The 26,718-nt window shown below is 45.2% G+C and overlaps 1 protein-coding gene across 2 annotated transcripts in view; it reads right to left on the minus strand.

The window, feature by feature from the left end:
- The window catches only part of MYO1E (myosin IE), a 228,889-nt gene that overhangs the window by 38,665 nt on the left and 163,506 nt on the right, over positions 1–26,718 (minus strand). For both annotated transcript variants that reach the window (XM_086710815.1, XM_086710816.1), the window contains exons 17-22: positions 24,719–24,825; positions 17,067–17,165; positions 8,245–8,389; positions 4,279–4,393; positions 3,903–4,072; positions 3,674–3,819 (exon numbers count right to left, since the gene is read on the minus strand). In XM_086710815.1, coding sequence (XP_086566941.1) covers positions 3,674–3,819; positions 3,903–4,072; positions 4,279–4,393; positions 8,245–8,389; positions 17,067–17,165; positions 24,719–24,825 — 782 coding nt within the window. The remainder of the gene's footprint in view (positions 1–3,673; positions 3,820–3,902; positions 4,073–4,278; positions 4,394–8,244; positions 8,390–17,066; positions 17,166–24,718; positions 24,826–26,718) is intronic.

A 26,718-nucleotide genomic window follows, 5' to 3' on the forward strand; every position in this document is an offset into this window, starting at 1 on the left:
ACAAAATGGACAAAAGACACGAAAAGATATTTCTCCAAGAAGACATCCAGATGGTGAACAGACACATGAAAAAATGCTCAACATCACTCACCATCAGGGAAATACAAATCAAAACCACAGTGAGATACCACCTCACACCTGTCAGGATGGCTAACAGTAACAACTCAGGCAACAACAGATGTTGGTGAGGATGCGGAGAAAGAGGATCTCTTTTGCACTGCTGATGGGAATGCAAACTGGTGTAGCCACTCTGGAAAACAGTATGAAGTTTCCTCGAAAAATTAAAAATAGAACTACCCTACAACCCAGCAATTGCACTAGGAGGTATTTATACAAGGGATATAGGTATGTTGTTTCAAAGGGGCACATGCACCCCAATGTTTACAGCAGCACTACTGACAACAAAGTATGGAAAGAGTCCAAATGTCCATCGACAGAGGAATGGCTAAGGAAGATGTGGTATGTATATACGATCGAGTATTACTTGACAATGACAAATAATGAAATCTTGCCATTTGCAACTACATGGATGGAACTAGAGAGTATTATGCTAAGCGAAATTAGTCAGAGAAAAGATAATCATACAACTTCACTCACATGAGGACTTTAAGATACAAAACAGATAAACCTAAAGGAAGGGAAGCAAAAATAATATAAAAACAGGGAGGGGGACAAAACATAAAAGACTTAAATATAGAGAAAAAACAGAGGGTTGCTGGGTGGGTTGTGGGAGGCGGGATAGTCTAAATGGGCAAGGGGCATTAAGGAATCTACTCCTGAATCACTGTTGCACCATATGCTAACTAACTTAAATATAAATTAAACAATAAATAAATTAAAAAAAAATAAAAACCTTATCAGACAGAGCCCCAATTATGAGATTTGATGGTACCAATCTCATTACCTACAATGGGAAAGCAAAGAACACAGGCTCTTACACCTGAGCTATTGGGACTGGCCTATATGTTTTTCTTTAGCTTAAATTTTCTTTCCTAGTCTTTAAAAATTTTTTTTAATGTTTTTTAATTTTTGAGAGAGAGACAGATGGTGAGCGGGGGAGGGTCAGAGAGAGAGGGAGACACAGAATCCAAAGAAGGCTCCAGGCTCTGAGCTGTCAGCACAGAGCACGATGAGGGGCTTGAACCCATGAACCATAAGATCAGGACTTGAGCCAAAGTCAGACGCTTAACTGACTGAGCCACCCAGTCACCCCTAAAATTTTCTTTTAAGATTTTATTTTTAAGTAGCCTCTACATCCAACATGGGGCTTGAACTCATGACCCAGAGATCAGGAGTCCCATGCTCTACCAATTGAGCCTGCCAGGAGTCCCAGACAAAGCCTCTTTAGACCAAAATAACCACAATACCGAGATCACACCTAAGGAGATGAACACTAAATCCTTCATATCAAATATTTGGTCATGGTCTCATTTCCCAAACTGTTGCATAGTTGTTTTCGCATGGTTGGTTGGTTTGCTTGGGAGCTACGAGCCCATTTTGCTTTCCCGGCGGTTATAAGAGTTAGAGGTGGTCCAGAAGACCAAGTTTATGGGCACGGTGATGGCCTTAAATAGAAGAAACCATGAGGCAGTCACTGCAGCCAGAGTCAAGCACTAAGCCTCACAGTGTTCAGCACACATACACACAATACAACCTTTTCCCTGAAGTGCAAGACAACTGTTAAAATCCTTCTCTATACCAGTGTTGAAATATTTTGAGAACACACACACACACACACACACACATGCACATCTGGTGGTCTGGTACCACAATCCATTTCTACCCTGGTTTTGATTCTGCACATACCATCACCCATGTGGTGGCATTCCTCACTCAGATTACTGGCCTAACCCGGTAGTTGAAGGAAATGAGGGAACAGTATGAATCTTGGTGAGGGTGAGGCTCAGTGACTGCAACATGCACAGATCACAAGTTACAATGACTCAGACTCTTTTCTCTCCCCGGAGCCAGAACAACTTTTGGGCTAAGCACCTCATTTCATTACATCCTCTAACAAGGAAAGGCCATAAGGGAGCACATGTCCAGACCATGAGGAAGCAGCAGCAGAAGTTGGTTTTAGCATGAGACACTGCAGCCCCAGAGGCTGTGAGACAAGACAAGACAGAAGGAAAACATTTGAGTGGGGATATCCCACACCTGGATAAACCTCAAGGCCTAGACAAAAAGGATGGTGTCAAAGTGCCTTATATAAATGGAGACATATGATTATTTATGATCAAGCACCGCCTGAATGGTCTGAAGGCTGAAGACACAGGCCTGGCAATAACAACAGGAAGAATAATAATCACTCTCAGAGTAATGAGCACATGTGCCTAGAGCTATGATTCCCTGGCATTCAGCCACTGCCCCTGTCAAGAGAAAACAGCAGGTTTAGGCGAACCCTGCTTAGCCCAGGGGTGGCTTTTCCCCATGCAAGGAAAAAAAGAAGCTTCCTGTTGGGTTCCTTGGAACCACAAGGGCAGCCTCAGCGCCCAGCTCACCAGGAAGTGTGGCCAGCAGGCTGCCCAGCTCAGGCTGTGGCCCAGCTGGTGAGGTGAATGCTCAGGAAGATCTTCTGGAAACCGGACAGTGCCTGGAACTCTTGCTTGAAATCCACGGCACTGAGACCCACCTGAGGTGGGGTTTGCCAGAAAGGCTGCTGATGGACTCCTCTGCTTACAAGTTTCCCCCACATCCTGAGCTGCGATGTTTTAAACCCTTGACCTCACAGCACCACCTGGCCCTTTATCAGGAAAACTGGGAACAGAGAGAATCAGAAACCACCGTGACACAGGCAAGAATGGACACAACTTGAAATCTGTTTTGGATTATCACACTGGAGCCAGGATTTCCAGCCTGGTAGATAGGATGCCTGAGCACACAAAACCCCGGCTTTTTCCTGAGAGCAGCCGTTTTGTCCTTCGTGTGGAGTAAGAGTTTAGAGGTATCCCAATTCCAGGAAGACACGTTCACAGACCACCAGGACATCACGACTGTCAATGCAATGGCAGCCCGTAGCCTTGCCCCCACAGAAGCAGCAGTCTCCTCAGAAGGGCCCAGGGATGCCACTCAAGGGGGAAGCCACTGAGCTCAAAGGGGCCTTTCTCCCTCTTCTCTTAGCTTTCTGTGACTGGGAGGATTTCCTCTCATCAGAGGGAACTTGGGGAATTCTGACCAGGGCAGGATTTAAAACAAGTCTCCTTACACGTACAAGCCCCTCTGCCAAAAGAAAGCCGGGGCCTCTGCCTGTGAACTTGGGAGTTGAAGGGGGCATTGAGCAATGACTCCAGGCTGCCTGGGCCTTTGCTGGTGAAATGGGTCAGGTCTTCGAGGTGGGTGAGGTGGGCTTCAGGATGGGACTCTGGTCCTTTGGCCCCACTTCAGTAAAAGCATTTATACTCTGTTTTGGATACCAGGTCTTACATTTTGTGGGAAGAAAGGATCTGGGTTCCCCTTGACTAGTGGAGCTGACCAGAAGGCCACTTCTTGGAATCTCATTCCTGAGACCAATGAAGGTCGGGTCTTCTCAGGGAAGAGGAAGAAACTCAGTTCTCTTCACCAGGATTTTGACAACGGGGGCGCCCAGCCAGGCCTTTCTCCCGGCTGTTTGGAATGGCGGAGAGGCAAAGATGAGGAGGACCAGGCAGCCTCGCCTCACACCCTCGCCGCTCACCTGAGGGACACGGACAAGATTCTCTCCATCTCAATTCTCCGCTTCAGCACTTCCTTCACCAGGCCTTTGTCCGGGCCCTGTTTCACTTTCTCTCGTCCGATTAAGTATAAGCACTTGGGAGTAAGAAGCAAGTCTCGCTTTACACCCTGTAAGGAGAGGTGCTTTAAGAAGGTGGGCGGACATGTCAAAACGGCCACTTTCCCCACAATGGGCAGCGGTCAGTGTGTACCTTGAACCTTCTGTCATACTTGGTCACTGTGTCTGCAAAGTCGATCTTCTCCCTCTTGCCCACAAACTGCTGGAGCTCCGGGTGTTCCTCCATCCCGATGTAATCCCCGATGAAGTTCCTGTTAATACTGTTTCTCCTTCTCTCCTTCTTGTTCAACAGGAGGTCTGAGGCTGCAGTTCCCCAAAGGCCAGAGAAGAGGGAAGGGCCAGGGCCCCAGAAAGAGGAGGAATATCGTGTGGAAATACACAGAGAAACTCAAAATGAATGCAAGATTTTAACATGTGACATTATAGGCAAAGGAAAGCGAACTTGTAACTTTGAGCTCAAAATCATTCTGGAGCTTTGTTAAATGCATGAAACAAAAGGACTAGAATACCTTCTTCTCTCATTTGGACGTATTTCTTCCGGGCCACAAATTTCCTCCATGATTTCTGTATCACTCGAGCATATCCATCATACTTTCTCTCTCTCATTTCTTCTAGAAGAAATAGCTGTGAATGTACAGAAGGAAGATGTGAGCCAATTCATAAGACCTCAGCATCACTTTTTTGGGGGGGGACACCCAGTTTAGTCAAGGACATAACATGGGGAGCAGTTTCTCTGACTCATGAACAAAAGTGAAAAAATGATTACTAAGGCATATTGTTTGTAATTACAATAATGTCTTCAAATTTTTTTTTGAGTTTATTTTGAGGGGGTGGAGGGGCAGAGAAGGAGAGAGAGAGAGAAAGAGAGGGAGGGAGAGAGAGAGGGAGGGAGGGAAGGAGAGGGAGAGAGGGAGAGAGGGGGAGAGAGAGAGGGAGAGAGGGGGAGAGAGGGGGAGAGAGAGAGGGAGAGAGAGAGAGAGGGAGAGAGAGAGAGAGGGAGAGAGAGAGAGAGGGAGAGAGAGAGAGAGGGAGAGGGAGAGAGAGAGAGAATGAATCCCAAGCAGGCTCCATGCTGTTAGCCCAGAACCTGATTCAGGGCTGGAACCCACGAACCATGACCTGAGCCGAAATCAAGAGGTGGAGGCTTAACCCAGGTGGCCCTGTAATCACTATAACATCTTTATCTCTCTCTGTTTTCTTCATGTAACTGAACACATAATAGAAAACAGGTATATCTGGTTGTTAGTTGGGCCTTGATAATGTGTGCTCTGCCTTGCTCATCATCATAATCTCTGTGAATCAAATGGGTGGTTCCACGTTCATCCCCTAGTTTTCTGCCTTGATCCAAAGGGGATGCTAGATGAAATGAACTGGAGGAAGCCACCGTTTAGTGCTGCACGCAGCCTCTTCACAGAGTTTCCAGCTCTTGCAGGAGCAGACCTTGTGCTGCTGTGGAAGAGGGCTGCCTGATTTTCAGGTCCACGAAAGTGTAGACTTTTGGCTGCATAGATTCTCCAAGGAGTCATTGGGCCAGAGGGTTATAACCAGTGCAACTGGAGCTGGACATAAGGTGTATAGTCGGGACATGACTTCACCTAGCGGAACTGGGACTGTTCTGTGTAAGGACCCAGGTCTTGAGACTCAGGCCCCTTTAACAATCCTGACTGCTGCACCCTACTCAAGGAAGCTCTGGAATAACGAAGATAATAGCAAATAGCTGTAATGTACCGAGAGCCCACTATGGGTCAGGTATCATTCTAGATTGACATTCTAGAATACATTATTTCATTCAACTCAGCAGCAACCACACAGGCCACACAGGTCCATCATCTCCACTGCACACAGGAGAAAATTGGAACTAAGACTGGGTGGGAATGGAAAGTGACCCAAGGTCTTTCAGGCCTTGCCAGGCTCTTTCTCACTTTGGCATATAAGTCTGTCTCTGTAAATCTGCATGCGGTCAACTCATGAAATGGTGGGGAACTTTCTCGCTCACCTTGGCAGTGGTTTTCATGACTCTCTAGGAAACAAAAGAAAATGTACCAATGAAAACAAGTAAAGCTGATGAAAAGTCACTGCAAAAATGTTCCAGAAGTAAATAGGAGAATTTGAAGGCAGCCAGGCTCGATTTGGTGCCTCTGTTTATCTGGATCTATCCTCAGGAGCCACATCCGTCCCTTCCTGTCACTAAACTTCTGCTTCTCACAGCCCTAGCTGTGCAAAAACAACATCTCAAACTCAGAAGGGAAGGGGCCGCTTCATTCCACAGCTGTCACTGCCACGTACAACAGGGACGGGGAGCGTATTTCTGAAAACAAGAGGAATACGTGGTTTAACATTTGGACAGAATGTTTAAAATCTGAGCCCTGTGGTTGCCTCTTTGAAGAATATTCGTTGGTCTTTCTTATCTTGGTGTGTTGGGTTTCTGAGTAAGCCTTGTTTTCTTTCGTTCCCAGAACTATTTTGGGAGTGTCACAGAGAATGCACTTGTGACTCAGAAAGGAGGAGGCAACCAATTCCCAACCTCCTATAGATGATATCAAACATTAGCTGGGTTTTAGGTTTTTTCCAAAAGCCATGGAGGTTAGAAATCAGGGAGCTTCAAGAAAAAAAGGGAGAGAGAGAGAGAGAGAGAGAGCGCTCCCCACCCCCCCCCACAAACCCCCAAATCATGTACACATGTACCACCCTTTGGTGTCTGATGGGGGTTCTTTAGGCAAACGGGTTATTTCGTACATTCAGCACATCTACGCTAAGCATCAAGGCAAAATCACAAGGCAGATTCTTAAAAACCAGCTTTTGTAGAAGTATTCGCAACGTCAGGACTAGACGTGGAAGGCTGAGTGATGGGGGAGGGGAGAGAGTAGTGAAGGTATGTGCGTGGTGTGCGCCTGTGTGTAAAAAGATGGGGAAAAGGAGAATCGAGTGACGGCAATAAAGCATTCAGGAGGAAGACAAGGAAAAGAAAACCCAAAATAAACCTTGATTTTGCAAGTAAAACTCCACAGCTCAACTAAATCAGAAAAAAAAAAAGGTACAAAAAATGTTGAAGCTGTCCTTATTATACGTGGAAATTTAGCAAGACAAAAAAGTACAAGCGGGTACAAAGCAACAGAGGAGTTCTGCATTGTACTGATAAATCACTCCATCCCATTTTAGAAAGAACAGGAACTGCTCTGTGGGTTGCTTAATGGTGTATGACACAACATTTTCATTTTATATTTGGAAATGACATTGCTGTGAAACTACAAATAACTCAAAAGTGGAAAATGCTACCACAAACTTTTCATAAACGGGTTCTATTGATGTGTGCCACTGATTTATTTAATAATTTCTATGGCTCTTAAAGCCATTCAGTCCCAGCCATTAACCATTTCTGAGTCTCCGTCTGATCCTCTGAGGCAGAACAGCAGCTGTGGGGCCCATTCTAGAGGACGGAACTCACTGCAAAACCGGGTTTTGTCTAAAGTCAAGTGTTTCCGCGGTCACCAACACTGCGGGTTCGCATGGTATTTCCCCTGGATCTGATGACTAATTTTGTCAAGTTCACCAGAGACTCTTGAAATGGAGTCTTGTGATTGGCAAAGGAATCTCAGGAAATGATGATGTCCAACCCTGGTTAGTTCCAGCAGCTTCTCCATCTTAAAAAGTATTGTCTTCATTCCATAGTCCCAGAGCTACCTGGGCAGAAGAACTGAGGGGTTCTGCTATAAGGAATCCAACGTAGGAACTGGGAACTTCCTATAGACATTCATGAGGCTCACAGTGACCACCTCCCCATCAGGAATTATTAATTAATCTGTGGAGATCTAGTAAGTTTGCTAATTGTAGAACTTATTTTTGAGCTCCTTATTGGTAAAAATTTGTGTTCTATTAACCCAGAGATTTCTCCTCTTCCCTATTCAGCTCCTCAAAGTTCTTTCCAAGCTCCCTCACGGTGTTCAAGATCTAGTCCTAAGACTGCCCACCCCAGAGCTCTGTTCCACCTTCAAGGAGGAAATCTGTGTGTGTAAAAGACCTGTTTGGTGTCACCCAGGTGGAGGATGTTAAATTTACCCAAGCGTCCTTAGTCGGACAAAGAAGTCCCTTTTCGCCGAGACTCTACTGGATACTAGAAGTAACTGGTGGGCACCTGCTGTGAGCCACTTTCCGTACAAGGCTCTGAGTACACAAACATACCAAAGGGGCAAGAGTCCCTGACCTTGAGGAGATGGCCATCTAGCATGGGAGAGAGACAGTAAGAAAAGGAACAAGATGACGACATCTTTTTATACATGCTGAGCTCTCTGAAGGCTCTGCAGAGCAAGGGTATGGGGAATGACCTACACTTACATTGGGAGCAGGGGAGAGGACACCGAAGGCATAAACCAAAGAGTGAGAAAATGAAGGCAGCACGTGTGAGAAGGGGCAGCAGAAGCGCTGCGGGAAGGGGTGGGGGGCACTGAGGACATGACGGAGGGCAGCGGCATACTCACAGACTCGGGGGCTTTGATGAACACTTTGCTCCTCCCGAGCTGGAACTGGTCACTGTCCATGTTGACGGACTGCAACAAGTGGAGGACACCTTGTTTTTCGTCCCCTCTCCACGAGGGCCAGGTGGCTTTGGTCAGAATGGCATACCTGTGAGGACAATTGGGGAGAGAAGGCTCAGCCTCAAAGTGGACTGCCCACCAAAGACACCCACTGCTGTGTTTCTTGGTGATCCATTCACCTCTGCTCTCGGCTTGGGGATGGATCTCAACAGCTGAAAAATCCGCTGGGTCTGTTATTCCCATTCTGGAGCATCCAGCCTACCCACTCCCTATCTATTTCCATGTTAACACCCTGGGGGAAAATCTGCTTTTCCTTTCTACTACTGTCTAAAAATAGCACTGCTGAAGGTCGCCAGTGACAATCTTCGGACAAAATCAAACGTTCTTTTCTCGATGGTGATCTCCCCTGATTTCTTTGGTGTGCTTAATGGTTAATGCGAAGAGTTTTATAAAGCCCCCTGTAAGCAGCAGTTATTACTAAGTATCAACATTCATCTAGAGTCAAGAGGCCCTGGTGTTTGGTCCTTGGCTATTCTCTCTACTTTCTCTTCTGCTCACTATGTCCCTGGGAGGATGGCTTCTTCTTGCACCCTAAACTCTTTCCCTCCACAGAGCCTTGCCCATGCTGTTCCCTTTACCGGGTGTCCCGATTTGGGAACGCCTCACGTGGCTGGCTTCCGTGGCGCTGTCCCTCAATGACACTTGCAGAGGGGCCTTTATAGACTACCCAAGCCAGAATAGCACCACTGTTATTTTCTCATAGAAAATAGTATTTTCCCTTTAGAGTATATATCATAATTGGTTAATTATTTTCATGTTTGTACTTATTTTATTTCTGCCCCCTCTGTGAGGACAAGAGCTCCATGAGGGGAAGCCACACCCGAGCAGGTGACAGTGCACATCCAGCAGCTCACACAAAGCCTGGGGCTCGGCAGCAACAAGGAACAGTAGGTGGCTACCATCTACGGGGTGCTCTCCCTGCATCAAGTGCTGTTCTAGGGGCATTAGGTGCATGGTCTCATTTTATTCTTCCAGCCACCTGATCAGGTTGGTCTTTCCATTTTACAGAGGAGGAAACAGAGGCAAACAGAGACTCACCTAAGGCTACTTAGCTAGTAACTCTCAGAGCTGAGATTTGAACCCCCATCTGTTTCTTTAATCACAATACTACATATAAGCCACGGATTGGCTTATGTGTAAATATCTTTTTTAAAGGTCATACACTCTACTACACGTTTATGTTACAAACGTTGTAATTCTGTAAGAGGCTGACATAACAGAGACAGAAGCACACTACATGATGTCAAATACAGAAAGTCTCAAAGACTTAACATGGAAGGAAGGGAGGGAGGGAAGGAGAAGAAACCAGAGAGGAGTGCAGGAGAGAAGTTGGAGTGCACGGCCTATGCGAAGGCACATCTAGACACAGCAGTGAAGGGGCTCCAGGTCTCCAGAGAAGCCAGGTCCTCCTTTGCTCCCAGAAGCTACTACCAGGATTAGACAGACTTATGGCATCTGAGGGAGAAGGGAATCTTAACAAGAAGAGCGGCCATGCTTTCAGGATCCAGAGCTTGCTAAGAAGACAAAAGCCGGTATTACCCTTAGGGTCAGCTGGTTGGGACTAAGATGATTCTAGGGAGCCTCTCTCCTCCTCCCAAATACCCGTATTTTGCTTGATAATGTCTTAAATGTCTTGGAGAAGCCAATTCTTCTACTCCCTAGTTAGAGATAAAAAGCTTAAAAATGAGGGGCACCTGGGTGGCTCAGGCAGTGGCGCATCCAACTTTGGCTCAACTTCATGAGTTCGAGCCCCGTGTGGGGCTCTGCTCTGTCAGCACGGAACCTGCTTTGGATCCTCTGTCCTCCTCTCTCTCAAAAATAAATAAACATTAAAAAAAACATATTTTTTTAATGTTTAGAGAAAGCTTAAAAGCGAAAATACCTAGTTGAAGCCGCACATCTGCCTGAATTTATTTCATATGTGGCATAATAAAATCAAACAAATGAAGCCACATATAAATGACTGACAGCAGAACCTTTCTAGATGCCACTGGGGGGCTTGGTGAACAAGTAGCAATGTGCTGGCAATCTAAATGGGTGAGGGAGAAAAATTCATGCCGGCTACGGGTGATAAAGAAAAAACTAGGACTCTGACGTGACAAGTCTTCAAGAGTTCAGGCCTGGCTTAATCTAATCAAAATTTGAAAGGAAACAGTCTGTATTGTGCAAACACAAACAGGTAGCTCTTCACACAACCCCCCCACCCCCATTAAAATAATGCTACATGTCTCATTTGATTTTTTTAGAGTAAGCAATTTGTTTTCCAGAGACTTTCTCTCCCTTTTCCTGACAAGGCTTCTAACAGTTTGAGTCTGGGCAAGACATGGGGTTTGAGTGGCATCTCCGGGCCCTCTGATCATGGACCATGGCAGTGGGCCCCTAGCTTTCCTGAAGGCTGATGTGCCCTCCTCACTTCCTTTCGTCTTCAATGGAGACACCAGGGCATAATTCTAAAATTTTTTTTATGTTTATTTTTGATAGAACACAAGGGGGGTGGGAGGGGCAAACAGAGAGGGAGACACGAAGCAGGCTCCAGGATCTGAGCCATCAGCACAGATCCTAACGTGGGGCTTGAATCCACAGACCATGAGATCATGACCTAAGCTGAAGTCTGTCGACCAGGGCCTAATTCTAGTATAAGGCTCTCCCACTCCCAGGTCACTGTCTTCCTCCATGATATGTTGCTGGGAACAGGGTGCACAGGGCAATGCCTAACTGGTGCCTGTGAGAATTTTGGAGACGTGAGGATCATGGCTTACATTCCTTTCATCACGTATTTTTAGTTTAAGACCCAACTATGCCAGTATTTCATCTCAAGCCTGTGCACTGGTTGTTCTCTTCACCTCTGACTGGTGGGCTCCTTATTACCTCTCAGATGACCAACTGATGTTTCCTCCTCAAAGGAAATGCAGCCCAGACCCCACTGACCTCTAGCTGCTGGCACTGGAGCTGAGGATGTTCCTGACATCCAAGGACACAAAGGTCTTGGTAGCTAGTAAGTAGGACACTCTCGCCACCTCATGTATTCCTGAGCCTTCTATTCTTTCTTCTCTCTTGCCCAGGATATGGACTGACTTTTCTCACAAGTGTCCCTTTTCCACCCCTACATTCTGAGAGTCTAGGTCAAGGTCAAGGGAAGTATGCTAGTGAGGAAGTGTAAATGGTGCCATAAAATAAACTTTAGGGGGCGCCTGGCTGGCTCAGCAGGTGGAGCATGTAACTATTGATCTCAGGGTTTTGAGTCTGAGCCCCACATTGGGTGTAGAGATTATAAATAAACTTAAAAAAAGATACATTTTAGAAAGCTCTTCTATTCCTATCAGATTTTTCTTCCTAAGAATCAGGATCCACATTTGGTCTTATTCCTCCAGCCACAGTAAGGGGCACATGCTGCTTAGCTCTAAAAGTTGTTTTCTAAGAGCTTTTTAACACTTTCTAAAGATATAACAGTTTTATCGGGAGTGGTGAGTAGGGTATTCCTTCTGAAGGCAGCGCAGGATTTAGTTCAAGAGCACACGAATCACCGGTGAGGCTACTAAGGCATCTTCCGGTTTTTAGTCTCTAATTCTCCGTCAAGAGGGATGGTTTTGATAAATACAAAGCATTTTTCCGAGAGGAAATGAATACACACAAAGGCCCATTTCCCACTTGCTAAGCCTATTTTCTAAGCTCTAGGTTGTGTCTGAACCACTCTCTGTTTAGACCTGTAGGCTTCCTTCCCAGGGAGGGCTGTAGGAGGTGTGCACACAGGCATCATGCTGTGCATTAATACATCCTTTTCCTTCAGGTTGTTACTTACTCACTTGGTGGGCTTTCTGTGGATATGTAGAAAGCAGCTTTGTAAACCACGAGGTTACAAACTCGTCTCAGCCACGAGGAGAATAAAGGTCTGGGGTGCCTTGGTGGCTCGGTCGGTTAAGCGTCTGACTTTGGCTCAGGTCATGATCTCGTGGTTCATAGGTTTGAGCCCTGCATCAGGGTCTATGCTGACAGCTCAGAGCCAGGAGCCTGCTTCAGATTCTATGTCTCCCAATCTCTCTCTCTCTCTCTCTCTCTCTCTCTCTCTCTCTCTCTCTCAGAAATAAGCATCAAAAAATAATTTTTGGGGCGCCTGGGTGGCTTGGTCAGTTAAGCGTCCGACTTCGGCTCAGGTCATGATCTCACAGTCCGTGAGTTCGAGCCCCGCGTCGGGCTATGTGCTGACAGCTCAGAGCCTGGAGCCTGTTTCAGATTCTGTGTCTCCCTCTCTCTCTGCCCCTCCCCTGTTCATGCTCTGTCTCTGTCTCAAAAATAAATAAACGTTAAAAAAAAAATAAAAATAAATAATTTTTTTTTTTTTAAAGGAGAAGAAAGGTCTGACATGGTTGAATTACTCACGGAGGATCACAGGACAAGACAGACAGTGGCAGACTGTGGACATATTCTGCATGAACAGGATCTCAGACACACACCTGATGGAAAACAGCATTGTCTCTGGAAAAATATTCCCTGCCAAGGACATAGATGGCCTTCTAGCCCTTTTTGAGTATTTTTTCTTGAAAAACAAATTTCCTTCCAAACTTTATTTTTATTCCTCCCCTAGCATTCTCAAATCAAAAGACACAGGACATCAAAAGAGCCTGCTTTGTGTAAGACAGGGCTGCCCATTTGTCTCTTCTGAAAGGAAAAGACACAGCAGGAGAGCTAGAGGAGAGGCCTCCAAGGATAGAATCCCTTCAGTCAAAGTCCCTCAACGCAAAGGGCGTAACAGAGAGTCACTAAATGTTCACTCTGTGTCAGGCACAGAAGAAAGGACCAGGCACGGGGTCAAGAAGCTAGCATGGCACTTGACAGAGGTCCAGAAATTGTTACCAACAAGGTTATTTCACAGCTCATTGAAGGAGCTGCTGGAAACATGTAACACAGCCTGTCCAGGGTGGCTTAGACGTTCCTGTCAGGGGGCATGGACTCCTGCCCTCCCCAGTGTGGGTGCTCACAGCATTGCTTATGGAAGTTAAGTTTGATGGCTTGTCTGTTTTTAATGTTTACTTATTTTTGAGAGAGAGTGAGTGCAGGGGAGGGGCAGAGAGAGAGGGAGACACAGAATCCGAAGCAGGTTCTAGGCTCTGAGCTGTCAGCACAGGGCCCGACATGGGGATTGAACTCATGAACTGTGAGATCATGACCTGAGCTGAAGTCAGACGCTTAACCGACTGAGCCAACCGACAGGCACCCCTGTCTGTTTTTTTTTTTATTATTGTTATTATTTTTAATGTTTACTTATTTTTTTGAGAGAGACAGGGCACAAGCAGGGGAGAGGCAGAGAGAAACACAGTACCCAAAGCAGGCTTCAGGCTCTGAGCTGTCAGCACAGAGCCCAACACAGGGCTGGAACCCATGACCTGAGCTGAAGTCGGATGCCTAAGTGACTGAGCTATGCAGGCACCCCTGTTTTTTTAAATAATATGGAAGGAAAGAGGTTTTTTAGAATTGGTTTCTTAAAAACAAAAACAAAAAACACCAGTAACAACAAAACCCCACAAAAAACCATGGTTAACTTTTTAAAAATAGCTGATAAGTTTTCAATAGTGATATCAATTGGGGAGAATTTACAGGTATCAAATCAAGGGTTTTTAAATACAGGAAAAAATATTGAAGGAGGATAAAAATATGAATGTTTTGGCATTGTCGAGGGCAAGTCTCTCTGAATTAGGGAAAGATGGAGGAAATACTTTTCATTCACTATTTTCTGTATTTAATTTTTCTCATTAAGAAAAAGGACATTTTCAAAGATACACAGTTTGGCAAAAAAAATTTAATGATTAGTTAAGCCATGGTTCTCATCTGGCTTTGTGCCTCCCTGGGGACATTAACAATGTCTGGATACACTTTTGGTTGTCACAACTTGGGGGAATAGAGGGTAGTGGGTGGAGGCCAAGGAATTGCTAAGCATCCCACAACGAAGACTCATCCAGCCCAAAATGTCAATAGCTGAGGTTGAGAAACCCCACTCTAGCTAGTGCTATTGATTTGTTTAAAGGAGAGAGAAGTCGTTCATAATTAATATCTCAGCTGTTCGTCAGCACAAGTTGCTGCTCTAATCATGCAAGAACTTGACAGATGTATCTTCTCCACTTCCTGAATACTTCTTTTCATACAGTTCTGCTTTCGCTATAGGTGTAGTGGCCCCTTTAATCAATTCAGAGAGCAGCAAGGGTGAAGTTTAGTCCTAGTCCAGTCTGCCTTCAAAATTATCAGGAATCTCAACTGTGTGGAGACAGAGTCAGTGGGACTTTATTACATGGGATGATCCACCCTTTTGTTAAGCCTCTCTTGACCTTCCCCATCAGTGACCTTTCACAGATGAGGACCCATGCTGGTGACCAGTAGGCTAGCCATTCCAATCTCAGGACACGAGAAACAAGAACAGTCCCATGGAAAACACTCCTTTATTACAAGTACTGTGTTTCCAAGACCGTAATGAAGCTCTTACTCAGCCTGCTCCTTCTTTGCTACACAAAATTTGAATTAAAAAAAAAATTCTTAAATCCTTTTCCTGTATCTATACCAGGAAGACATAGTTATTTTCTGATTAAAAACTAAATATGGCTTCCTTCTTTCCTTCTTTCTTTCTTTCTTTCTTTCTTTCTTTCTTTCTTTCTTTCTTTCTTTCTTAATTTTATTATGTTTCTTTATTTTTGAGAGGCAGAGAGAGACAGAGCATGAGCAGTAGAGGGGCAGAGAGAGAGAGGGAGACACAGAATCTGAAGCAGGCTCCAGGCTCCGAGCTGTCAGCACAGAGCCCGAGACGGGGCTTGAACTCACAAACCGCGAGATCATGACCTGAGCGAAAGTCTGATGCTTTACAGACTGAGCCACCCAGGCGTCCCGAGTCTTCCTTCTTTCTTCAAGGAAAGTAAATAGATGTAGAAAATACAGCGGGGCCCCATTAATGTAGAATCGTTAGAGAAGTTAAAATCACGTAATATTTTAAAGACACTAAATTCTACCTTTTTCAAAAACAAATAACACAAAATAAGAGCAATTTAAGTACAGGTCCTGCCAAATACACTTTATTGGAAATGTGAAAATCAGTTTTTTATACATGGGCTATACAAAAATTTTGAGGTTAAGTACTTCGAGCTTATTTTCTTTCCGTTAAATGTTTATTTATTTTGAGAGAGAGAGAGAACGAACGAGCAGGGGAGGCACAGAGAGAGACGGAGAGAGAGAATCCCAAGCAGGCTCTGAGCTATCAGTACAGAGCCCAGTATGGGGCTGGATCCCATGACCCGGGGATCATGACCTGAGCCAAAATCAAGAGTTGGACATTCAACTGACTGAGCCACCCAGGTGCCCCTTTAAGCTTATTTTCTTAAATAGGTTAAATGTTTTCCTGAAATCATCTTCATACTATTAATTTGGTCAGTCAAGTTAAACCTCAGCCCTTCCGTGTCAAAATTATCATGAATTCTTGCACTTCTGTGTTACACTCAACAGACCAAATACTTGTGGCTGCTGACTTATTCTACAATAAACAATGGTAAAAAGAATTCTGTTACAACTTAATAAAAAAGGACAAATAGCTTAGTTTAAAAAAGGGCAAAGGAGCTCAAAAGACATTTATCTAGTGACCAAAAAGCACAAGAAATATGCTTAACGTCACTTCCCATTAGGGAAATGAAAATCCAAACCACAAGATGCCACTTCATACTCCCTAGGATGGCTATAATCAAAGTCAGATACTAACAAATGCTGGCAGGGATACAGCTGGAGTGGAATCCTTAAACACTGCTGGTGGGGATGTAAAATGGTACAGCCACTTTGGAAGCCAATCTCACAATTCATCAAAAAAGTTACAGAGTTGCCATGGAACCCAGTAATTCAATTTTTTTTTTTAATGTTTATTTATTTTTGAAAGAGAGAGGCAGAGTGTGAGTGGGGGAGGGACAGAGAGGGAGGGAGACACAGAATCCAAAGCAGGCTCCAGGCTCTGAGCTGTCAGCACGGAGCCTGACGCGGGGCTTGAACTCACGAACCTCAAGATCGTGACCTGAGCCGAAGTCCGATGCCCAACTAACTGAGGCACCCAGGCATGCCCCCCGCACCCGACCAGTAATTCTATTTTTAGGTAAGCATGCAAGAGAAATAAAACCATACGTCTATGCAAAAACGTGTACATGAACATTAACAGTAGCATTATTTGTCATTCACAATAGCCAAAAAGTGAAGACAACTGATGCCTATTAGCTGACGGATGAACAGGTTAAATGTAATACACTGCGATATTGGTGCAAGGGAATATTACTGGGTGGTGAGTCGGAGAGAAGTGCCGATACTGCAGCATGGATGACCCATACAAACGTTATGCTAACTGAAAGAAGCCAGACATAAAGGACACATGTTGTGTGATTCTACATCTACACAATGCCCAGAATAGGCAATATTTTGGAAGTCTTTTTATCTGAAAGAAGCGTGGGCCCGGGGCAGGAGGTGAGGGGAGAACTGGGGGGGGGGGGGGTGGTGGCTAGGGAACTCGGGTTACTTTTTGGGATGATGAAAGTGTTCTCAAATGAATTGCAGTGATGGATTCACAATTCTAGAAAACCATTAAAAGCCACTGAATTGTATACTTTAAATGAGTAAATTATACGTAAGTGAATTGTATCTCAATAAACCTGTTTAAAGCAAAAAAAAAAAAAAAATTCCAGTCACCAGTTTCTTACCTCTGTAGGAATTTTTGGAAGATGCGCCGATAGGCATAACCAGCTCTTCTCACTCGGATGTTTTCTTTCAGACCCAGGTATTCTACTTGATGCTTCACTCTGTAAAGAAGAAAAAGGAGTTGAGACATTACTGGATAATTCTTTCACTTCACTCTCCTAGCCACTATCCCCTCAAACCCCCAATCACAAGCAACAGGGAAACACTGAAAAGATTAGAATTTAAGAGCTGCTTTTAATGAAAACAGACCAGATGGGATGCTGCCCAATTCATGAATAATTGAATAAAGTCAATTTGATCTTCACATTTACTCAGTTGAATTTTGTTACAAAAAAAAAAAAAAAGACGGTAATTTATAGGGTTCAGAGTCTGAGCTGATCATCAGGTTATGTAATATTAACTTAAAAAATATTTTAGGGGCACCTGATTGGCTCAATTGGTTCAGCCTCTGACTCACGACTTCAGCTCAGGTCATGAGCTCGCAGTGGTGAGATCAAGCTCCACGTCGGGCTCTGTGCTGCTTGGAGCCAGCATGGGATTCTCTCATTCCCCCCCCCCCACACTCTCTCTCTCTCTCTCTCTCTGCCCCTCTCCCACATATGTGTGGTCTCTCTCTCTCTCTCAAAATAAATAAACTTCTCCATACTCAGCATAGAGCCCAACACGGGGTTTGATCTCACAACCACAGATAATGACCTCAGCCACAATCAAGAGTCGGACACTCAACCACCTGAGCCACCCAGGTGCCTCTCAAGGATACAACTTTTAACTTTGTAATTAAATGACGGCAGAGCTATTTTTGTTTTCAACCTTAATAGTCACTCTACACCTAGTGAGATTATACTTCTAAAGCTTTTCAGATACAGTGTAAGAAAGGGCATGCAAAATGATGAATTTGAAATGCCCAAATTAAAAACGTTCTAATAACCATTGAAATTACAGTTTTAAGTTGTTTATAACTGTCAGCATGTTTTGGACAATGGATGCAGGCACTACTAGATTAATGTTCCCACATGGGATTTTCTTATCAGAGAAAACGCCCCATACCCCACACCTTGGGGATTCTAGTTTAGTAGCCTGGGCGGTCTGGGGTGGTGCACAGACCTGTCAACTGTGAGAACTCGCCCGTTCCTGAGAAGCACGGTGTCCCGGAAGCCGAGTGGCAGATCCTGGACACTAGCTTCTGATCGCCCCTCGTGGAGGGAAACGGGGCCTTCGATGCAGATGTTATGTGGGCTGGTTGAATACAGACACTTGGAAACACGATATTTGAGGGAAACAAGGAATAAAAAGGACGCTTCCTCTCTCTGTTGAGGACATGGTGTCAGCATTGTGCTGTGGCAGGGAGGCAGCACCCGTTCTCCCCACTGAGCACATTTGGGGTCATCTGCACTAATGATGGCTCCTGCTCCCGGAGAACGGCCCCTGGTCAACTGCTGCCCTGGGAAGACAATTAGCAGCAGCCTCCCTACCACTTCATGTAGGAGCCCGACAGCTGTCTCTCCAGCAGGGCTCTCACGAAAGCCACATTTCCAACCAGGATGCACGCTTGCGGATACTGTCATGTGTCAGTCTGCACAGTGCACTGCAAGGTGCTAGCGAACAAGAAAAGGCCATTGCCATGGTTCCTGCAGAAGACCTTGCAGGCAGCACAGTGGTTCACAGCCGGCTTCCGGAGCTGGGTTCCTGGTATGCCCCTGGCTCTGCCACTACCTCACCTCTCTATGCCTCACTTTCCACTCCTATTAAGTGAGGATGCTGATGTGAGTTCTTTCTTCCTAGTTGGGTATATTCCACGTAAAGCACTCAGCTGGCTCCTGGCATGCGTGACATAAAGCTGCTATTATTCTAATATACACACAGGTGCAATAAGTAAACCAGGACAGCAGACTAGACAAAGAGGTGGATTTTTCATAGTGAGGAGATTCTCAGAAGGTGACATGTCCCTGGGTCTGGAAGGACGAGTTGAACTCACCAGGTGCAGAGGAGGGAAAGGCAGGGGGCACAGTGGAAGCGAAGGCACAACGATGGGAAAGTCTGTGGCATGGGTGGGTGAGGAGCAGGTGGAAAACTAAGCTGGAAGTGGGGATACAGTCTTGACTGCCCTGGGAGGGATGTATGAGAAAAGCCTCAAGTCCCAGTGTTCCTACTTGAACCAGAATCCAGAAATGTCAACTCCTTCAAGATAATTACTTTTTTTTTAAAAATTTTTTAATGTTTATTTTTGAGAGACACAAAGAGACAGAGCCCAAGTGGTGGAGGGGCAGAAAGAGAGGGAGACACAGAATCTGAAGCAGACTCCAGGCTCTGAGCTGTCAGCACAGAGCCCGATGCAGGGGCTCAAACCCACCAACCATGAGATCATGACCTGAGCCAAAGTCAAATGCTTAACCAAATGACCCACGCTGGCACCCCAAGATTAATACTTTTTAAAACAACCTTTATAGGGGCACCTGGGTGGCTCAGTGGGTTAAGAGTCCAACTCTTGGTTTCAGATCAGGTCATCATCTCACAGATCGTGGGTTCGAGCCTCATGTCAGCTCTATGCTGACAGCGTGGAGCCTGCTTGGGATTCTCTCTCTCTCTCTGTCTCTCTGTCTCTCTCTCTCTCTGTGCCCCTCTTGCCCCCAAATAAAGTTAAAAAAAATTAAACAACCTTTATAGAAAGAAGTAATATTCAATACCCACATTTGATTTGTGACACATATCTGGTTAACTAAGGGAGTAGAAATAATGAATGTTCCTTTCTCATATCCTCCGAATCCAAAACTCACCATTAGCCTTTTCTCTATTAAGAACAATACACATGAGGGTGTCAGTTAGAGGTACGTGCTCATTTTAAGTGCTTTTCATATATATTGGCTTCCTCCCAAGCTTTTGGGGCAAGGGAATATATCACCCATTGATTCAAGTAGAAATGTTCAGTTTCCACAACTGAAAAAATATGCCTCATGTTAAAAAACTGGTTTCATTCACTGTAACTTCCATCACCAGGAAATTTCCTTATGGGAATTTTCTCCAATAGGACAATCTGGTTAGCAAATTCTGTACTGATTTCTGTAATCAAAGGACCCAAGGTGATTTTTTTCGTGTCCCTGCAGCGCTGTGACCTCTTCAGTGAACACCAGCCAGGCTGCCAATGCCCAGTCATGCCATTTCCCTGGGTCACGCCATTCCGCCCCTTGGGCTAAGTTCTTCACAACTTTCCTTGGCCATTAACGCAAGTAGGTCAAGGCCCGAGAGCCCTGCTGGAGCAGCCATTCCGAACCCAGGGCAGGCAACTTCGCCGGAGCCAAACAAAAACACATTTTCAACAGGAAAAGAAAAATAAACCACACCCCATAAACTTGTGGAATGAGTAACCCTGTCCACCGAGAACTTCAATTGACCGTGTAATCCTGCCAACGAAGCACACTGCCTTTCCTGGCCCTTGACTCTCCACACTCAGAAGCGAAACCATCTGTCACACAATAAACCTGAAACAGGATCGGGGGCACGGGGACGCAGCTCAGGAAGCTATCCTACTGGAAATACGAATCAACACCGGACCAACACATACCTTAGGCTTCTTGACGCCTGTTTACACGGATGTATGTTCTGAAGTTCCTTACTTCAATACAAATAAATGACGGGATTAAGAAAAATTAAAAAAAAAAAAAAAAAAAACCGAAAACATCACTGTAGGGGATTCTACGAGGATTTACCGAATAAATGTATTGCTAGTCTCAACTTCTCCATTTTCTGATATTTCTAGGACTCAGTTTGGATTTTATGAGAAAGAAGCATCAGGGACGTGAAACTTTCAACCAGTAACTACTGCAAAATTTCTACGTTAGAGGGACTTTGAGCAGACAGAGATCTCCACGGGGTAAGGGAGAGTGGGCTGGGAGGGGCTGTATTTGTAGGGGGAGCAAGATGTTTTCATTTAAGATAATGTTTATTGGAAAGGGCTGGGGAAGGGAAGCTGGATGGGATACGGAGTAGGGGGAAGGGTGGGCTAAAGCTCCCCTCGGCCTCACCTCTGCTTCCAAGACTCCTGTAATCTATTTCTGAGGTAGCCTATGTCATCACCCTTCTAGTGTGTGTGCATACACGTGCAAGATGTGATGCAGTGTGTACTTGTGTGAACACATGAGGGGGGAGTGTGGGAGTGATGTGGAGACAGGCAGAGGCAGGCTGACAGAAGTGGGGCCAGGTCTGGGAGAGTTCATTCGGTGGGACTGAAGGAGATCCCGTTCTGAATGGACCCTCTTAGTTTATTTATTATTTTTATTTATTTATTTTTTTTTTCAGTATATGAAATTTATTGTCAAATTAGTTTCCATACAACACCCAGTGCTCATCCCAAAAGGTGCCCTCCTCAATGCCCATCACCCACCCTCCCCTCCTTCCCACCCCCCATCAACCCTCAGTTTGTTTTCAGCTTTTAAGAGTCTCTTATGCTTTGGCTCTCTCCCACTCTAACCTCTTTTTTTTTTTTTTTCTCCTCCCCCTCCCCCATGGGTTTCTGTTAAGTTTCTCAGGAACCACATAAGAGTGAAAACATATGGTATCTGTCTTTCTCTGTATGGCTTACTTCACTTAGCATCACACTCTCCAGTTCCATCCACGTTGCTACAAAGGGCCATATTTCATTCTTTCTCATTGCCACGTAGTACTCCATTGTGTATATAAACCACAATTTCTTTATCCATTCATCAGTTGATGGACATTTAGCTCTTTCCATAATTTGGCTGTTGCTCAAAGTGCTGCTATAAACATTGAGGTACAAGTGCCCCTATGCATCAGCACTCCTGTATCCCTTGGGTAAATTCCTAGCAGTGCTACTGCTGGGACCCTCTTAGTTTAATGAGGAAGAAATGGAGGACTGAGGAGATGAAGTGTCTTACTGAAACTACTTAGTGGCAGGCCAGCACCACAAGACAGTTCTTCCAGATCCAGTCCAGCCCGTTGCCCTAGATCAGCTGTTCTCAAAGTATGAGGTCCAGACCATCAGCACTGGCATCACCTGGGAGCTTCTTAAAAATGCACATTCTGGGGCGTCTGGGTGGCGCAGTCGGTTAAGCGTCCGACTTCAGCCAGTTCACGATCTCGCGGTCCGGGAGTTCGAGCCCCGCGTCAGGCTCTGGGCTGATGGCTCGGAGCCTGGAGCCTGTTTCTGATTCTGTGTCTCCCTCTCTCTCTGCCCCTCCCCCGTTCATGCTCTGTCTCTCTCTGTCCCAAAAATAAAAAATAAAAAACGTTGAAAAAAAAAATGCACATTCTTGGACCCCACCCAGACCTACTGAATCTCTGGAAGCAGGGCCCAGCAATCTGAGTTTTAACAAGCCCCCTAAGGGATACTTTGGTGCATCCATAAGCTTGAGAACTAGTGTAGGAAGGCAAAAAAAAAAAAAAAAAAAAAAAAAAAAAAAAACCAAAAAAACAAAACCAAAAAACAAAAAACAAAAACAAAAACAAAAAAAACAAGAAAAGACATTTTCTATCTTCAGGGGGGAAGGGGTGATGCTGCTGCTGCTCTCTTAGCCTCAATGGAGAAACTGAGTGATGTGTTTCAGAAAAGCAGAAGGCAAATTAAGTACTTCAAGGGGAAGGGGATGGTCAGGTCCACCCTTTCAAAGGAGCTCACTGCAGTGGAAGAGAAGATCCCAGGGAAACCTGGTAACTGCCAGGAATGACCACACAGCCACCAAATGGGTAAGTCACAAGAATAATTCCCAGGGCAGATTAGAGACGCTGGATCAGGGTCCAACTGATCTGGAGAAAGACTGTAGGACTTGCTAATACAAGAGTCACCCGAGACCAGACTCATCACCCAGGGGGAGTGAGCCCTCATTGGAGCCTTGGAATAGCTACCTGATAGTGTTTAAGAGGAATCTCTGCTGGCAATTCAATAGAATTGACACTTTAGGAATGTGCACCTGTTTCGCCTATTTTTTTTCAATTTTCTTTTGAGAGAGAGAGAGAGAGAGAGAGAGAGTATGTGTGAGCAGAGGAGAGGAGCAAAGAGAATCTTTTTTTTTTTTTAATTTTTTTTAAAGTTTATTTATTTATTCTGAGAGAGAGAGAGAGAGAGAGAGACTATGAGCAGGGTAGGGGCAGAGAGAGAGGGAGAGAGAATTCCAAGCAGGGTCCACGCTGTCAGCACAGAGCCCAATGTGGGGCTTGAACCCATGAACCATGAGATCATGACCTGAGCCGAAATCAAGAGCTGGACGCTTAACCTACTGAGCCACCGAGGCACCCTGAGAGACAGAGTCTTAAGCAGACTCCATGCTCAGCACAAAGCTCAGTGTGGGGCTCAATCCCATGACCGTGAGATCATGACCTGAGCCGAAATCAAGAGTCGGTCACTCAACCGACTGAGCCACCCAGGTGCCCAGGAACATGCATCTATTGACGAGAGGACTCAGAATATTGTAGACTGACAAGATGGTAGGCTGCTATGTCCTGCAGCATCAAGAGGTGAGAAAACAGACTCAAGCTGCACATGCAGTGGGAAAATACAAAAGGACCAGAAGACACTGATTGCTGGAGCCTGTGCATTTTCCTCATCACTCATTTTTTTCCCCTCTTGTAATGGATCAAGTCTCAGCTGCCTGAATGCTCAGAAAGGATCCTGCTGGCAGGACAGGAATGGACCTACACATATCTCTCAGGGAAGGTGGCTGGCGGCCATGACTTTCCCTCCTGGTCTTGCCATTGTGGAGTTTAACCTCGATAAGTCACTTGATACCTAAGTTTATCTAGTTTTCGCCAAGAGAGAAAAGACAAAAGATAGTAATTCTGCACGCTCCTGTCTAGGGACCAGACTGGTGACAATTGTGGGCTCCTCCCTCCGGTCCAGTCATCATAATGCCTTGCCTGGGGCCCTGCTCCCCGTGTGCCCATGGACGGTGCCTCTTAGGAACATGCATCTGGATCCTCCAGCTGGATAAAATTGTATTTTCTAGTCATCCTTAACATTTGCCTACTCAACACCCCCATTTCATCCTGCACAGGCCACATCCCTAAATTCCAGCTGCGGGAGGAACGGTGACCCAGGATTCCTCAGGAGTCAGAGAGGGGAGGGCTCACTGCCTGCTATACACCACGTGTCTCCCTGTGGCTTGTTCCCTCCCAGACGCAGTCACTCTGCTCACGAACACAGTCCTCAGAGGCAGGTACTGAACCTAGAGCATGCCCCCCAAGACCCCAGAAAATGACAGATTGCTTTCCACCAGCTCTTCAGACCTTCACTCGTAACCCTGAGTGAGCATTCCAGGCCACATCCTGTGGGTACTGATGAGGAGCTGAGTGCACTAAGAATGTCTACACGGGGCCTCACACTAATTTTAAAACCATCCTGACTCTGCGGTCTTAAGGTTTTTTTTGTTTTCTTTCCATCTGTCTCCAGACTAGCCAAGTTCAACATTGTAAAATGCTAACTCTGGACTGAATGGCACAGCTAACGTTTTAGGAGAAGACAAGAGGGGAGGGGGGAGGGAAGCTTCATTCCTCATGAAAAAGTTAAGACACAAAGACATGAAACACACCCGAGAACAATTTAAACTGCTTCTGCCCTTGGCGTAGGGTGGCCCTTTTGAGCAGCGGGAACATGTACCAGGGCCCACCCCCGCCGGCCTCAACCTCCCCGTCTGCCATCTTGACAAACCTGCTTTCCTCCCAGTCTCTGGGCTTCTTGGTTTCGTTCGGTTTTATGCAGCGGATGTAGTGAGGTGTGCACTTCATCAGGGTGCTCACGAGGTCATTGGCTTGTTTCTAGAAAGGAAGAATCACATCAGGTGGAAACACGGAACTTTTTCTCAAGCAGACCAACTTTCCAAAGAGATCTGTGAAACTCTAGCGCAGACATTTATAGCTAGAAATTAATCTTCAGGACTTGCTCGTTAGGCTTCCCTCTGCTCGACTATACTCTCTTAAGGCTCTACTGACTTTTATGATGATTCTAACATCCGCAAATGGGTTGGAAGTTAGATTTTTGAAAACAATCAGGTCTTCTCAGTATAGTTAATAAAACAAAACAAAAAAACCAAAGCCAATACATCTTCGCATGCAATTCTTTTCATGAGGAACAAGGAAGCATGCCAGTTATTAGCAAATTAAGCTGATAGAGGGCCTTCGCAAACACATTGTTCTCCTAGCCTTTTTTGGTGCTCGAGTGGGGTGGGGAGGAGAAATTATTTGCAAGATTAAAGCATTAGAGGCCCCTGTACTCTCTTTCCAGGCAATTCAACCAATGTGGAGTCACCTTATTAAAATGATGGAAATGAATAAAGAGTGAGAGATAGATAAGCTCAGAATTTATAAATTGTTTCTTTTTTAAAAAAGATTATTTGTTTATTTTGAGAGAGAGACAGCATGAGCGGGGAAGAGACAGAGAGATAGGGAGAGAGAGAATCCCAAGCAGGCTCTATGCTGTGACCATGGAGCCTGACGCGGGGCTTGAAGCCACGAACAGTGAGATCATGACCTGAGCAGAAACCAAGAGTCAGTCGCTTAACCGGCTGAGCCACCCAGGTGTCCCTTATACATCTTTCCATATGCCACTTCGCTCACCTGCTTCCTCAGCATGTCCTTTTATAAACCTGCAGCATCTGAGCCATATTGGTGTGCCATATAACCTACTCCTTCACAAAATATCCAATATGAAATCTTCTCTCACTACCTGTGCACTGGGTACGCAAAAGGAAACTGGGCTCAAGCAGAGAAAGCCACACAAATAAAGCTGCAATTGCTTATGATGTGTTTCAAATTGTGACTATCTCAAACTTGGAGGAAACAGGAACAGGGCCCACATCAGCATTCCCAACACCACACAGCTGTGCACTCGTGGGGCCCAGGATGGGGTCCACACAAACCCTCCTTCTCATCAAATCAGTGTGAAGAGAGAAAACCTCTAAAGGAAAATAGAGAGAAGGGATCTCTAAAGCCAGAAAACCATTACAAAGTCAGCAGAAGAGATCTGCCTCCAGTAGGCAACTCTCTCTCAATTAGGGCTTTTCTGTTTTCATGGGTTTGGGAAATCTGAAACCCTTGAGAAAGATGCTTGAGTATATTCAAAGCAAGATGTGCACTAGTGAATTATGTGCTCTGTTTAGACGTGCCGAATATAGCATTTTTTTGCAATGCTTAGAAGAACAAAGCTGCAGAGGTTGTATGGCCAAAGCAAAGCCCGACAATGAAAAAGTAAATTGACTCGTATCTCCCTTTTCGATGGAGATTGTATTTCAGAACAAACCTGATGATCTTTGCAACACATGAGGTGCAGCTGGGCAGGGCGTGCTTATAACAAAGCTTTAAGTCTCCAAACTTGTAATTTTTATTTTTTCTATTTTAATTTTATTAAAACGTTTTAATTTCCAAGAATAACTTGGAAGACCTTTCGTCCTAAGCATTTCACAACATACCTTCTTTTCACCTTAGCGTGAGAACATACAGGGGCAAGTGCGATTTATGTTACCTGCCCCTTGACTTAGTTCTCTCTAGCTCAAAGTAGTAGTGGGGTTAACATTTACTGAATATGCACCAGGGGCTAGACATATGGATCCTCTCATTTGTGCCTCAGGATTCTAAGAGATAGCTACTATTCTTATTATTCTTCCCATTTTTAAGACAAGAAAGCCAGACCATAAAGAAAGTATTGCTCCAGAT

This window comes from Puma concolor, chromosome B3 (genome assembly GCF_028749965.1).
Source record: "Puma concolor isolate L17-30 chromosome B3, mPumCon1.1.hap2, whole genome shotgun sequence".
Taxonomy (NCBI): domain Eukaryota; kingdom Metazoa; phylum Chordata; class Mammalia; order Carnivora; family Felidae; genus Puma; species Puma concolor.